The sequence below is a fragment of the Rattus norvegicus genome, chromosome 12 (assembly GCF_036323735.1).
Source record: "Rattus norvegicus strain BN/NHsdMcwi chromosome 12, GRCr8, whole genome shotgun sequence".
NCBI classification, from domain to species: Eukaryota; Metazoa; Chordata; class Mammalia; order Rodentia; family Muridae; genus Rattus; species Rattus norvegicus.
In genome coordinates, this window is record NC_086030.1 from 16,446,064 (window position 1) to 16,461,068 (window position 15,005).

The window sequence follows — 15,005 nt, forward strand, 5'->3', positions numbered from 1 at the left end:
CATTAATAATTAATTCAATATTATTTACTAGTGTTCTATACTCAGCTAAATACCCTTGGGAGAGCTGGTCATTCCATCTGCTGAGAGAGAGAGAGAGAGAGAGAGAGAGAGAGAGAGAGAGAGAGAGAGAAAGAGAATGAATATATGTGTCTGTGTGTCTGCGTGTGTCTGTGTGTGTCTGTGTGCCTGTGTGTGTCTGTGTGTGTCTGTGTGCCTGTGTGTGTCTCTGTGTCTCTGTATGTCTGTGTGTCTCTGTGTCTCTGTATGTCTGTGTGTCTGTGTGTGTCTGTGTGCCTGTGTGTGCCTGTGTGTCTCTGTGTGTGTCTCTGTGTCTCTGTATGTCTGTGTGTCTGTGTGTCTGTGTGTGTCTGTGTGTATCTGTCTATGCATCTGTGTGTCTATGTGTGCCTGTGTGTCTGTGTCTGTGTGTTTGTGTGTCTATGTGTGTTTATCTATGATCTCACACATGCTGTACAAGCACTTAACTACTAAGCTACATCTGGCCCTTTTCCGTATCCTCCCTGTTTTGAGTTGACTCACTAAGTCACGCAAGCTGGCTGGAAACCACTCTGGAGCCCAGGCTGGCCTTGAACCTGCAATTCTGAGTAGCTGTGACAGTCCTGCACTATCAGCCCCAACTTCCTAAGGAATTTTTAACAATTAACATGGGTCGGGGATGGAGAGGTGGCTCAGCAGTTAAAGAGCATGCACTGCTCTTCCTGATGCTCAGAGAACCTGAGTTTGGCTCCCAGCACCAAAGTCAAATTATAACACCTGTAACTCCAGCTCAGAGAATCTGATGCCTATGGTCTCCAAACATAAACACGCACAAGCACGCGTGTGCACATGCACGCACATGCGCGCGCACACACACACACAGGTCATATTTATATTTTCAATCTTCATAAATTACCAAAGGGCATCAGGTAGATACCATGTAAGCCTGCAACTGGACTTCAATCCCCAGAACCCCCAGTAGAAAGAAAGAACTAATTCCCAAAAGTTGTCTTCTGATCGCTTGCATGTGCTGTGTACACACTCATATACAACAAACAGCAATAATAAATCAATTTAAAATATAAAGCTACCATGAAAACCAATATAAACACAAGCTACATGGTCTTAAAGACAGAGGATACAAAAATCTCCCATACTGCAGCAATTTTCCTCACTGAGTGTTTGTGTATGAGAAACAACCACTCAAGAAATCTCTGTAATTACCTTTCCTGTCCACCTCAAGGCTCATGACTCTGGGCCCCAGACAGGCAATGTTTGCTGTTAACCTCTGCAGTTTAGCACCCGTCGGTGGCCACTACCTAGTTGGGTGGTAAAACGTTGAATCGTAATTGTCAACTTGACTGGGTTTAGAGCCACCTAAAAGACTGCTTTAATTTCTGTTCATGTCGCTTAGATAAAACAGCTTAACACAAGCCACTTAAGGTAAAGAATGCTTCTTTGGGTTCACCATTCAAAAGTGGTCCATGGTGCTGGGGAAGCCTAACAGGCAGGAGCTTGAGGCAGCTGGTCACATCACATCTACAAACCAGGAGGCAGAGAGTGATGAGGGGTGACTGTGTTTACCTTTGCCCTCTCTGTTTATACAACCCAGGGAAATGGTGCTCTGCAGTCGGGTGGGTCTTCCTAACTCAACCAAGATAATTAAGGTAACTCCGCAAGGGCTTGTCAGGAGACCATCCCACCCTGGATAATCCCTCACAAGTCTGCCTTGTAGGCTTGTCTTGTAGGTGACTCTAGATTCTGTCAAGTTGGCAATCAGCACTGACCATCACAGAGTCCCCTCCCACTACTGCCTCCACCCCTTCGCCATGACGGACTATAGCTCTCAAACTGTGAGCTCAAATAAACTCTTCCTTCCTAAAGTTGCACCTGTCCAAGATTTTGTCCCAGCAGTGTCCTCAACGATGGCGCTGTTTAGGGAGGTCCTGAAAACTTAAAGGGTAGACCCTGGATGGAAGAAGTAGGTCCAGTGGGAGCAGGGGCAATTTATTGGCTCTATCTGGTCCCTTCCTGTCTTCCCTGATCCATTTCCTGTCTGCTGTGCAATGAGCCATCCCCAGTCACAGATGTTTGCCACTGTCATGTTCTGCCTCACAAAAATCGCAGAAGGACACAGCAGAGGGGCCATGCATGAACCCCTTGAGGTGATGAGGGCAAACAAATGTTCCTCTTTCAGGAGTCTATGTCGGGTATAGCATCCCAGGAATATGAAATCAACTCACAGAGAAAACTGGTGTGGTTTCTAAACCTATGGAGCTGGCTTGAAAGAGAAATTTGAGAGTCCCGAGCTGCACAGTAGAGAAGCTTAATGATGTTGTAAGCCCAGCTGGGTAAGAGACCCTAGAGTGAGTTCAAAACATGACTTCCAGGAGACACTCAGTGTTGACTGCACTCAGAAGTTTTGAGTGAGAAGGAGACATTTATTGGAAATTGCACGTGAGGCCATTTGTATCACCTTCTGCCAAGAAACTTGGAAGTATTTTGTCTGTGCCCTGAGACTTTGTTCTCATTGTTTGTTTGATTTTTGGCTTTGTTTTTGTATTTTTCACAGGGCCTCAGTATGTATCTTTGACTTGGAACTCACTATATAGACCAGACTGGTCTCTAGCCTGCAGAAGACCCTCCTGCCTCTGCCTCGTGAATGCTCAGATCATAGACATGAGCCACCATGTGGCCCTGAGTCTGTGGAGCTGTGACAGAGTTGCCACCACTCTAGAACTATCTTACATTAATTGCTGTCAGAAAACTCATCTTAATCGTGGGCAGATCTATTTTCTAGGTGAGAGATACTAGGCTATAAAAGATGGAGAAAGGGGGCCAAACACCATCATGTATCATTCACTCTCTGCTTCCTGACTGCAGATGCAGTGGGACCAAAGACTTACTTCAAGGTCTTGCAGCAGGAATTTGTTGCCACAGTGGACTATACCCTGAGCTGTATGTCAGAATCAGTCTGTTCTCCCTTAAGTTGCTTTCCTTGAGGCATTTTTTTTTCATCATAGCAACAGACAAAAAAAAAACCCACAAGAGATTAATGTATTAACTAATGCCATAAAGGAATTTTAGGGACAGCATAGTGATTAGAGTATGGCATGGTTATCATAGGCTGCTTTTAGCCAGGTTTAAAAGTAAAGATTAAGAGTAAAAGCAGAGCAGAAAGACTTGTGAAAATGTCTGTGGTTTGGTCAAACATATATAAAGTTGAGGCGAAAGCAGAGGTGGTTTGTGAAAAGCAATGTTGTGGCTAGGGACATCCTACCCAGAACCTGCTGCTGTTCGGGATAGCCCATTGTAAAATTCTCAGTGGTACAGCAAAAGCAGGAATGTTGTGACTGTGGTCAGACCTCCAAATGTCAATGGACACTTATCCTTATGTTACTACAGCAGGCAGAGGATGGGATCTTGTAAGCCACTAGTAAAGACAGAGAAGATTGCTTCAACTGGACCCCTGGCTATCAGTTGCATCTTCCATTGTACAATGAATGTAGTCAACCCGTGACTGAGTGTTCTGGTCCTCTGTCCTGTGCCCTAGCATGGGTTGCCATCTTGGATACTTTTTTTTTTTTTTCGGAGCTGGGGACAGAACCCAGGGCCTTGTGCTTGCTAGGCAAGCACTCTACCACTGAGCTAAATCCCCAACCCCGCCATCTGGGATACTTTGATGGTTAGATTTAATTGTCTACTTGACACAATCTAGAATCATTTGGGAGAAAGAGTGGATTGTCCTTTGGGTATGTCTGTGGGTTATGTTAATTGATGTGAGAAGAACCAGCCCAGCGTGGGCGGCACCATTCCCTGATTCAGAACTGTTTAGTCAAACTGAGCACCAACAGTGAGTGAGCACGTGTGCATTGTTTCTCTCTGCAGATGTGATGTGCCCAGCTGTTTGACACCGCCTTGACTTCACAATGATGGACAGGAACTTGGGTTTAGCTGCTGAGATGAGCCCTTTTCTTCACATAGTTGCTTTTGATCAGAACATTTAATCACAGAACAGAAACATGAATAGGATAGACACTGAACATCAACTCTTCTGCTAGAGCATGCCACACCTTTCTGCCCAGGATCACCCCTTCCTCTGTGACTTGGAAACACTCTGTTTGGCAGTGAGTCTCAGGACTGGCCTCTCTCCCAGGGATCGAAATCCAGAGATTGTCACTTTATATATTTCCCCTCTTTGCCAACTGGACCATATGGAAGAGTCAGTTTGAATCCTGAAGATCTATTGTGAGCGTAGGCAGAAAAAAAAATCCCCCATTAGCAGCCATCTTCTACACCTAAGGGCCTCACTAGATTTTAGGAGTCATAGAATTGGTTAAAGACCATCCTACACCATAGGACAAATGGAAACTTCAGAAAAGCAGGCCCACCAAGGCACAGAGATGCTAGGGGCAGAAGGCCAGGCTCAACTTTCCTCTGAGGCCTTCATGTTCATATGGACACTACAACCATGGGTAGCATTCGCCATCCAGGAACACTGGTTCAAAGTTGCCATCAGAGAAGGACTTCTGGCCTGATACTACCCTGCCATGTCAGATCTCCACCATGTCTCTCACAAGCCCCTCGAAGACTCTATCCTGCTACGTTCATCCCTAGTGGTCTTGCTTTCTTTAGATTCCCCATTGCATTCTCCAAATCTAGATTTCCAAACCTGCCCATTCATCCTCGGAACCTATCAACCCATCAGTTACACATGTTGTCTTTCAAACCGGTTGCCAGGTTGGAAGGCTGATGACCTCACAGGCTTCCGCCCCTCCTGATTGGAAGAGCCAAACTCTGTGGAGCTAGGCAGCAGGGTGGACAAACACCTTCTCAGGGCTCTCCTCCACAGCTGATCTCTCCCTAGACTATAGGAAGAACCAGGAGTGGATTCAGCCAGAGTCCAGGAGGAAGGCGAGGTAGACACGGGTCTAGGATTCAATAGAAGGGAGGGAAAAGAGCTATGGCTGCCAGTGGACCTTCCTCACAGTCTGAGGAACAATGTCCTCAGCTGAGCACCACGATGGCCTCACCGGTGATGGATGATGATATCCCAGGACTATCAGGTGAAGTTACCAGGGTGAGAAGAGACGTGAGTGGGTGGCAGGAAGGAGGAAGGCTATAGAAGTAAAGAAGCCGGGCCCCTGGTTACCAGGAGAAGGAGAGGGCAGGCAGGTGGGATGTGGATGTCACATGGATCGGAAACCTATAGAGCAAGGAAGGGGAATGAAGGATTATAAAAAGACATTTCTTCAGGAGGCAGATTTCTGAGTTTGAGGCCAGCCTGGTCTATACAACAAGTCCAGGACAAACAGAGATATACAGGGAAACCTTGTCCTAAGCAAAACAAAACACAAAAGTAAATAAATATATTTATAAAGTTAAAGAAAAAAAGAAAAAATTAAACCAAATGGAGAAATGATGTATAATGGGAAAGAGACTGAGGTTTCAAATGGGGGTACACAGAGGGAAGGAGACTCTATCATGTTTCAGGGATCTGTGAGGAGAATGCAGCCCCTAGTATATACATTGCAAAGAGGACAGACAAGGAGACTGGTCTTGGAGACGGAATGGGTGTAGGAGACAGGCTGACCCCTAATCCTCAGAACAAGCAGAAACATCAATCTGTCAGTTACACATGTTTTATTTCAAACTGGTTGCCAGATTGGAAGGCTGATGACATCATAGGCATCCGCTCCTCCTGATTGGAGGAGACACACTCCATGGTGGCAGGCAGCTCGGTGGACAACAGCATCTTCTTGGAGTTTTCCTCCACTCCTGACTTCTCCCTAGATGGGGGAAGGGACGCCAGGCGTGGATTCAGCCAGAGTCCAGGAGGAGGGCGGGATAGATCAGAGTCCGGGATTTGTGGAAAGGGGAATACAGGTTGGGAGAATCGTGACTGCTGGCCAACTGTCATTGTGTTCTGAGGAACAGAGTCCTCAGCCTGGCATCACCAGGCCCTCACCTGGGGTGGTGGTGGATGGGGAGATCTCAGGAACGGCAGGTGAGGGGACAGAGCGAGAAGAGCTGTGAGAGGGAGATGGTAGGGAGGAGGGCACAGAAGGAAGGAAGGAGGGCCCAGGATGCAGGGTTGGAGTCAAGGAGATCAGGGCGGCAGACTCAGGTGTCACATGGACAAAAACCCTGTAAAACAAGGAAAGGTGTTAGTCACGAGGAATAAAGGCAGGACAGAGAAGGGGACCCAAACAGAGACTTCCTTTCTATGGCACAGTGTATCTCTAATGAAGAAGAATCTTGAGGGACAGGGAGAGGGGACAGGCACAAAGTGAGGGAGCAAGTGGATTTCCATTCAGGGGGAAGGAAACCACACGATGGTTTGGGGAAAGGAAGCAGCTGAAGAGGTTTGGGATGTTTGGGGTGCTGGGGACAGGGTTGAGAGCATCAGGCCTGAGCCTCACACTGGGTGGGCTTTCTTCTCATAGAACCAAGGGTGGAAGCCAGGTCCCAGCCTCCATCCAGCAGCCCAAAGCGGAAGAGGGACTTGTCATCGGATTCTGAGGATGACCTGGCAGAGCTACTGGAACCGGATCCCCAGCCGGTGTGGTCAGTGGAGACACTGTGCGGGCTCAGGATGAGGCTGAAGAGGCGACGTGTGTCTACAGTGCGTCCTGAACACCACAAGGTCTTCACCAGGCTGCTCGGTAAGAGACAGCGGCACAGCTAGCTCCTTTAAGCAAAAGAGGGAACTTTTAGTCAACCCTCTTCCCTGTGGAAAATCTGCCCTCACAGACCCGCACTCTATCAGCCTGAACAACTTAAGTTCAACCGATTCTCAGGGTCACATAGGTGCCCGGGGGGCTTAGCTAGAGTTGAAGTAGATCCACATGAGGACGAGAAACTCTGTGCTCACCCAGCCTCTGTGACTTTGCTGGGTTGAGGTGTCTTCACCCCCACACAAACACAGTCATGTTCCAACCCTCATATGACATGGGACTGTCAGCATAAGTGCTTCTGGCTTATGTGCATTTGGTACAGTGAGGGATTATCACAGTCTGTTGTAGCATCTTGGTCCTGGGATACAGATGTAACTCCGTTGCAGGTCTTGTTCATCACAGTCACAATCCTGGAGAGGGAGATGGTAGGGAGGACTTTTTTCTGAACTTTGCTCAGTGCCTCCTCTCCCGAGTCTCAGATGAGACCACTGTCCCTTCCTCTTTTTTTTATTCTCCTATAACGCCTATAACTAACAGTGATGTTGATCTTTTTTTTTTTTTTACTAAACCAAAACAATTCTCCAGCCCTAGATAACCAGCCACCATAGGGTCTTAAAAAAACTTCCACACGAAGAAAGAGCCTGGAGCTTCACAAGCTGGGCCTCCACTGTCTGCGCCTCCCTCAGTATCCCTCAAAAGGAATCTCGGCTCCCACAAAAGAACCCGTTGAGATCTGAACACTAAATGGCTTTCCAGCCTCAAATTCCATAATCCTTGCCTTAAACAACCTGGCAAGCCCATCTCGGCCACAGCACCATTTCTGACTCCTGGCATTAATCAAGGGCACCTACAGAAACAAAAATAATAGAATGACATACACAGACAGACAGACAGACACACAGACACATGCAGCACAAGGCACACAGCATTTGGTAGATGGGCTTACAGGATACGGTATGGACAGTCCAACAACATCAGGTCTCACACTGGTCCTGGCCTGAACCTTCTCCCACGGAGCTGGTTCTCCCAGCGGCAGCTCCCAAGCTGTCCCGGTTCACACTATAACAAGTGCGCTTCCTTCACAGAGGATCCCGTGGTGAAAAAATTCCTGAACTGGGACAAGATGCTGAGGGTGTCAGACAAGGTGAGGAGTCCTGCGCTGAGCTGGCCCCCTGCTCCTGTCCTGCCTGGGGAGAGACCTCACTGACCCACACTCCTCTGTCCTTCAGTGGTTCCACCTGGACACACACGGGCCTGGCCCTTGATATCCTGTCAGTGTCTCTCTGCGAGGACTGGCAGCGTCTTCCAGAGTGGACAGGAGGCTCCTGCTTCACTGGGGTCCTTGGGATCTGAGCCCAAGGCCACCATCCTACCCTGGGAATTGCTTCCTCTCTCCCCACAACTCTCTGGGGTCCTTAGCTTCAGCTGGACAAGCTCCTCCTTGTCCCTGATGGCCTAACCCCCCCCCCTCAGAACTGACCCAGAGCCAGCCATCCTCATACAGGCTGCAGCAAGCCATGCAGCCATGCAGGAGCAGCAAGGGCACCTGCTTGTGCCCTCTCACCCTCCCTTGCCCACACTGCAGGAACCAAAACTCCAGGCTCCTCTCTGAACCTCATGCCCACCTCCACCACCCTTCCTCTCTCCCTACCTTCCTCCTCTCCAGGGTGTGACCGCTCCTCTCTTGTCTCCTCTCTCCATCAGTATCTCCTGTCTATGGTCATAGCTTATTTCAGCCGCGCTGGGCTTTTCTCCTGGCAGTATAGGCCAATCCACTTCTTCCTGGCTCTGTGAGTATTTTCGTCTCCTCCCATTGCTCACTGCCCTGGTGGTTGGGGTCACAAAACGTGGACCTCTAGCCTATCCTTGCAGCGTAAATGCCCGTAAACTGTTTTTTTTTTTTTAACTAATGAAAACCAACTTATATCAGTGAGAAATTTAACAAGGGCGGGGGAGATGGCCCAGTTAGTAATGGTGCTTGCTATACATACACGAAGATTTGAGTTCAGATTTTTTGCCCACCACACAAAAAAGTTGGGCAGGATGTTAGAAATTCCAGTGCTAGAGGTTCATGTAAAGGAAGGCCATTTGGGGTTCAGAGCAGCACCCCCAGCCTAACTGGTGAGACCGAGGTCCCAGTATGAGACCCTGCCTTAGGAAAGAAGATAGCTCGCTCCCAGGAACAAGTCAAGCTTGGCTTCTGGGTATGTTTACATGCTCAGTTGTGCAGCCCCACCCCCAACACACACACGCATCTGCACACTCAAGAATGCATAGAATAAAACCAGGAAACACACAGTCCTTTCTAGAGAATTAATCCTGTCCCCAAGCACTAAGGTGGTGCGTGTGTCCCTTCCTTGACTCTCTCCCTCTGCGTCTTTCTTCTATCATACAAACCAAACCTGTCAGCCACTGAAAGGAGAGGATGACCAGGAAAGGAAAACAGGGTCAGTCCCGACACTTAGGTGCTGAGCCTGACCTGACACCAGTGTGTGCACACAACATAAGCTCAGGGAAGAGGGAGAGGATGGAGACAGGAACCCTGGGGTCTTCTCATGTCAGGTGGGCAAGGACAGCATCGGGATCGGTAGGCACTAGTGTTTGTCAGCTCCATGTGACTGGTGCCTTCAGGTGGCCTCTGTTCACAGTGAGATGGTCCCCATCATGCTGGAAAGGCCTGATGCTGTCCCACGATGAAATGTCCCCCAGCATCTTCAGGATCCTCCTTGGTAAAGAGCCATAAACACCCTGATTTTTCTGCAGGTACCTGGCCAATGACATGGAGGAGGACAACCAGGCCCCTAAACAAGACATCTTTTACTTCCTCTACGGGAAGAGCTACGCCCAGCGCCCGATGTTCCACAAACTGCGCTTCCAGTTCATTCGCTCCATGGGCTGGAGGATCTGGGTGTCCCGGGAGGAGTGTGAAGAGGTGTGGAGGGGTTTGAGGGAAGCATGGGGTGCAGAGGGCCAGCCTGGGCAGACAGAGAGAGGAATGGGGTTGAATATGGGAGGTGGGGGAATGGAAACCTTGAGGCTAAACAGGGAGAGTACAGGGTGCCCCTGGGGTGGAGCCAGGCATTGCTCAGGGAGCTGTCTCTCTCTCCAGATCCAGGCTTACAATCCAGATCTCTGGGTGTGGGCACGAGATCGCACCAACCTGACCTAGAACCCTAAAACTGTGGAGGCCTGAGGTCATCGGCCTGAGGAAGGTATGTCGCTGTTCTCTGTGGTGTGGACTCCTGTCTGTGGTCTAATTAGGAAGGTCACTGAGCCCCCACCTGAACCACCCTCATCCCTCACTCACCTCCATACTTAATAGCCCAGCCATTAGCATTGCTGTATTGATCCCATCACACACACACACACAGAGAGAGAGAGAGAGAGAGAGAGAGAGAGAGAGAGAGAGAGAGAGAGAGAGAGAGGAGAGAGAGAGAGAGAGAGAGAGAGAGAGAGAGAGAGAGAGAGAGAGAGCAAAGAAAGACAGGATCTTGGGGAGATGGACTATGTGATAGAAGTCACAGACGAGCTCAGAAGTGGGCACTGTTACAAGGACTGGGACCGAGTAGACATCTTTCCACCCCCACGCAAGCCACCAGGCTCGTTTCACCAGCCCCAGGGGCTAATTTCTTTTTTTTTTTTTCTATTCTTTTTTTCGGAGCTGGGGACCGAACCCAAATCCCCAACCCCTCCAGGGGCTAATTTCAATCTGCAACTAGACTGACAGATTTGGACAGAAGATGAAACCAATACTTGGTTTTCATCCCACGTTAGTTGCCGAGTCCCAGATAAGGGATCTCAGCGTTACTTCAGAGGTTAAGGTGAGCAGTACACACAGAGACTCGGATCAGGATGCTAATACGGTACTGATGTGTACAGCATGGTTAGAAGTTCCGATCCGAAGCAAGTGGTGAGGAGCGAGATGTGAATTTGTTCCAAGCCACATTCTGAAAGTGAATCTCGGGTGCCTGTGGTAAAGCAGGGTGCTGCTGGGCCTGACCTTAGGCAGGTCAGGTGACTCTGAGAGTCAAGCTTACCAAAGGTTGAGAATCACAGTTGAACATGATGCTTGAGGGTTGAGATAAAAAAAACATGCTTGAGGGGTTGGGGATTTGGCTCAGTGGTAGAGCGCTTGCCTAGCAAGCGCAAGGCCCTGGGTTCGGTCCCCAGCTCCGGAAAAAAAAAAAAGAAAGAAACGTGCTTGAAGGGGTGGAGAGATCGCTTGGTGTTTAATAGCACTTGCTGCTCTTTTAGAGAATGGGACTTGATTTCAAGTGCAGAGGAGGGTGGCTCACAGCAGCCTAAAAGCCTTTCACAGGGGATCTGAAGGTTTCTTCTGGCTTCTGCAGTCACCTTCAAACACACACACACACACACACACACACACACACACACACACACACACACCTTTTTTTTTCTTTTTTTTTTGGAGCTGGGGCCCGAACCCAGGGCCTTGCGCTTGCTAGGCAAGTGCTCTACCACTGAGCTAAATCCCCAACCCCACACTTTTTTTTTTTAAAGGATCAAGTGTTGTTCTGTGGTAGAGCCTCCATGTGTTAGCCCTGCTACTGAACCCAGCACCACAGAAGAAATAGACAAAAGAAAGAAGGATTAGAGATAAGTTCACACTTGCCAAGTGCTCTGACCTCTAGTCAGGACTGACTATGACATAATCATTCACGCTTAGAGAATCACGTGTACAAAGTCTGACGTGGCTTCCCTCTTCCTTCCAGATCCCTGTGCCTGAGCGAGACACTCTATGTCAACATTGAGGGCTGCTGGGGGAAAGGAAAGAGGACTGACTACATTCTTCGAGAAACCTAGAAGAACCCAGACTCTTCTAAAATGAGTGGGATGGAGTCACCACATTGTGCTGCTGGGAGCTGGGACACTTGTAGTGGGTTCTGGGAGGGACCATAAGAAATCAGGATTCCTCCAGGCTCCATTCTTTCCAGAGGCACCATCTAAATGTTATCCCGAATGTCCTCAGTCCCCACCTCCCCAACCGTAGCAGCAGAAGGCCTGTGGTTTCCTGTAATTGGTCTCCACCGCTCCAGCCCTTTGAAGGAGGCCCCTCAGGGCTCAGAAGTGAAGGGAACTACCTTCAAGATATAGTATTTGATTTTATGTAATTGTAATAACTTTAACACATCACAAACTTTATTGAAATATTAGTATACATAACAAGTTATATTATTAATAAACTTTATTATTATAAGTTGACTACAGAATAATTAGCATATTCAATATTTTATGATAGTTACTGTTTTGAGAACATGCTGTTCTCTTATCTTATAACGTCTTTATACACATTGTTATTTCACTTACTAGAGAATTTTTATCTTTTTATATATATCTTTTTGTCTTATATCTAGGTGATATAACCCTAGATCCTTAGGAGCATGTTTTTATCTATTTGATATTTAATCTCCATTGTTGAATATGAATATTGAGCTGAGGTACTCTAAACCACTTGGTCATGTCTGTGTATTACTTTTAAGGGGGTTTGTGTTCGAAAGAGAATCCATGCTATGAGGTCCTTCTCCTGGGGACAGACAATAAAGATGAAATATGTTTCATGTTCTCTACATAAGTTACAATGGTGACTTTGTTTTCTTTCTGCACGTATGTGTGTGTGTGTGTGTGTGTGTGTGTGTGTGTGTGTGTGTGTCTGTGTCTGTGTCTGTGTCTGTGTTATGTACTCACGAATGGCTTCATGTTCACCTGTGCTTAGATCAGTATGCCTGTCAGGATGTTTGTATAGGGGAAGTGGAGGTTTGAGGTTGATTTCTGATGTCTTCCTTGATAGCTTACTACCTTCTACACTAAGGGAGTGTCCCCAGAGAACCCAGAGCTCTCCAATATACTGAGTCTCTCCAGCTTGCTCTGAGGATGCACACTGTCCCATCTCTGATCTCTGAGAGCCAGAATTACAGAAAAGTTACCGTCCCACCTGGCAGTTACAGGTGTGAGGATACGAACCTGGCCTTCAAGCTTACTGCTCAGAAGGAAAGAGCTTTAAGCACTGAGCTATCTCCTAAGCCCTGCTACTATGATTTCTCCAATGCCTTTCTCTTGTGTGCCGTTTGTCTGAAGTGATCGTGTGTCACATCATTGAAATAAATGAAGAAAAAAAAACCCGACAATTTTCCTTCAAGGGCAGAGAGCATAATATACAAAAGAGACTATGAATCATAATTACCCACTTATAGCCTTAGCAGATGAGGAAAGATCTTGTCTGTCTGTCTGTCTGTCTGTCTGTCTGTCTGTCTGTCTCTCTCTCTCTCTCTCTCTCTGTGTATGTGTGTGTGTGTGTGTGTGTGTTCATGAAGGGCAGAAGTTGGCATCAGGCCTTTTCTTCAATATTTCTGCACTTTTTTTTTGTTGTTTTGTTTGTTTGACTCCTCCACCCCCGTGTTTCCCCCTCCACTTCTGAGAGAGGGGGAAGCCCTCACATGGGTACCAACCTGCCCTGGCACACCGAGTTGCAGCAGCAGGATTAAAAACATCCTCTCCCACGGAGGCCAGACAAGGCAGCCCAGCTAGGAAAGGGGTCCAATGGAAGGCAACAGGCTCAGAGTCAGCCCCTACTCCAATTGTTAGAGGACTCATATAAAGACCAAGTGTGTAGGGAGCCTGAGTCCAGTCCTGCATGCTCTCTGGTTGGTGGTTCAGGCTCTGTGGGTCCCCATGGGCCCAGGTTGATTCTGTAGGTCTTCTTGTGGTGCCCTTGCTCCCCTCAAGCTTCTCCAATTCCTTCCCCTGTTCTTCCACAAGTCTTCCCAAGCTCCACCTAATGTTTGGCTGTGGGTCTCTCTCTGTTTCTACACACTTCTGGATTGCCAGGAGCCATCCAGGAGAAGCTAAAATCTAGCAGTGATCTTACTGTAGGTGCAAGGACAGAAGATAAAATATTGATGGGGTTTATCTATACAAAACTCCAATGATAGGGGTTGGGGATTTAGCTCAGTGGTAGAGCGCTTGCCTAGGAAGCGCAAGGCCCTGGGTTCGGTCCCCAGCTCCGGAAAAAAAAAAAAAAACTCCAATGATAACTTAGTTGCAAATATTATGATTTTTAACTCTCTGTGAACTTGTGGAGCCAGTGACAGAAAATTAATGTTTAACCAGATAATTACTCTTAATGAAAATATGTGTAAACATCTCTCTTGTAAACTTCTTATTCAATTTATAATTTTAATTTATGTTTGAACTTCTGTGAACTTCCGTTAAAAACAAAATGATACCAAGAAAAGCCACGTGATCTATTTCCTTAGAAAAGACTTGGGGCTGGGGATTTAGCTCAGTGGTAGAGTGCTTACCTAGGAAGCGCAAGGCCCTGGGTTCGGTCCCCAGCTCCGAAAAAAAGAACCAAAAAAAAAAAAAAAAAAAGAAAAGAAAAGGGGTTGGGGATTTAGCTCAGTGGTAGAGCGCTTGCCTAGCAAGTGAAAGGCCCTGGGTTCGGTCCCCAGCTCTGAAAAAAAGAAAAAAGAAAAAAAAAAGGAATGATTACATTGCATGGCGTTCTTTCATCAGAGAAGGAGGAGAGAGCAAGATTGGGAGGAGGAAGGAGAAGGACGGCAGAGTAGAGTAACAGAATTTAAAAGGGAACTTAGAAATTAAGAGAGCAATACACAGAATGCAGAGAAAAAGAGGGACGAAGAAGAAGTTGCAGAGAGCAGAAAGAGCAAGGTTTTTCTTTGCCATGGACAGGACAAGTCTTTTCTTAACAACAAGGCAGGCTTACCCTTACTAAAGAACATAAAGCTTTTTTCTTATAGACTTGGGCTTAATTTATGTAGCAACGAAAAGGTAAAAATGTTTTCTTTCTCTATGTAATAGAGACTGTAGCTCATTTTTCATCCAGAATGAACAAATTCTTTCTGCACTGGCACTTGGTCTTTGCTCCATATGCATATGTAAGTATGGAAGTGTGTGTGTGTAAGTATGTAATTATGAGATAACAAAGTAGCTGAGCCCAATTGGAATGTTTGAATGTGTATGGGTGTGTGTGCTTGAGTTTGTATATGTATGTGTGTGAATTTATGCATATGTGCTTGTGTAAAAGTTTTTCCTTCTGCGAGTGACTCTCTTCTCCTGGTTCAATAAAGTTTATTGCTCCAAACCTCCCCTGTCACCTGACAAGTGAGAGGTGAGGTTTCTGGGCAAGAGAGAAAAAAGCCCTAACAATCGTTTACTTAATCCCCAACTGTTGGAGATTATGGGATACAGATGTTAATCACCCAAGCAAATAGTTTTTAACTTCAGAATAAGCAAGTTATTAGGGTTTTTTTTTTTTTTGGTTCTTTTTTTCGGAGCTGGGGACCGAACCCA

At 47.1% G+C, this 15,005-nt stretch overlaps 1 protein-coding gene across 4 annotated transcripts; it reads left to right on the top strand.

The window, feature by feature from the left end:
* The first annotated feature begins 4,769 nt into the window (after positions 1–4,769).
* On the top strand, positions 4,770–12,267 carry Spdye4 (speedy/RINGO cell cycle regulator family member E4). Of its 4 annotated transcripts, none has more exons than NM_001034153.1 (7): positions 4,823–5,063; positions 6,444–6,662; positions 7,760–7,818; positions 8,379–8,464; positions 9,438–9,606; positions 9,784–9,886; positions 11,408–12,267. In NM_001034153.1, the coding sequence occupies exons 1-6, from the start codon at positions 4,961–4,963 to the stop codon at positions 9,841–9,843; spliced, it is 696 nt and encodes a 231-aa protein (NP_001029325.1). In that variant the 5' UTR covers positions 4,823–4,960; the 3' UTR covers positions 9,844–9,886; positions 11,408–12,267. The 4 variants fall into 4 exon arrangements, with proteins under 4 accessions (XP_017453926.1, NP_001029325.1, XP_063127646.1 ...); XM_063271576.1 differs by lacking the exon at positions 4,823–5,063 and adding an exon at positions 5,386–5,883; XM_008768995.4 differs by lacking the exon at positions 4,823–5,063 and adding an exon at positions 5,680–6,004.
* The last annotated feature ends 2,738 nt before the right edge of the window (positions 12,268–15,005 follow it).

Excerpts from the sequence above, each read along its gene's own strand:
- Spdye4 (XM_008768995.4), top strand. The coding sequence starts at position 5,791 with ATGGGGGAAGGGACGCCAGGCGTGGATTCAGCCAGAGTCCAGGAGGAG. Across the intron at positions 8,465-9,437 it reads ATCCACTTCTTCCTGGCTCT|GTACCTGGCCAATGACATGG; the intron begins GTGAGTATTTTC and ends ATTTTTCTGCAG. Across the intron at positions 9,607-9,783 it reads CCCGGGAGGAGTGTGAAGAG|ATCCAGGCTTACAATCCAGA; the intron begins GTGTGGAGGGGT and ends CTCTCTCTCCAG.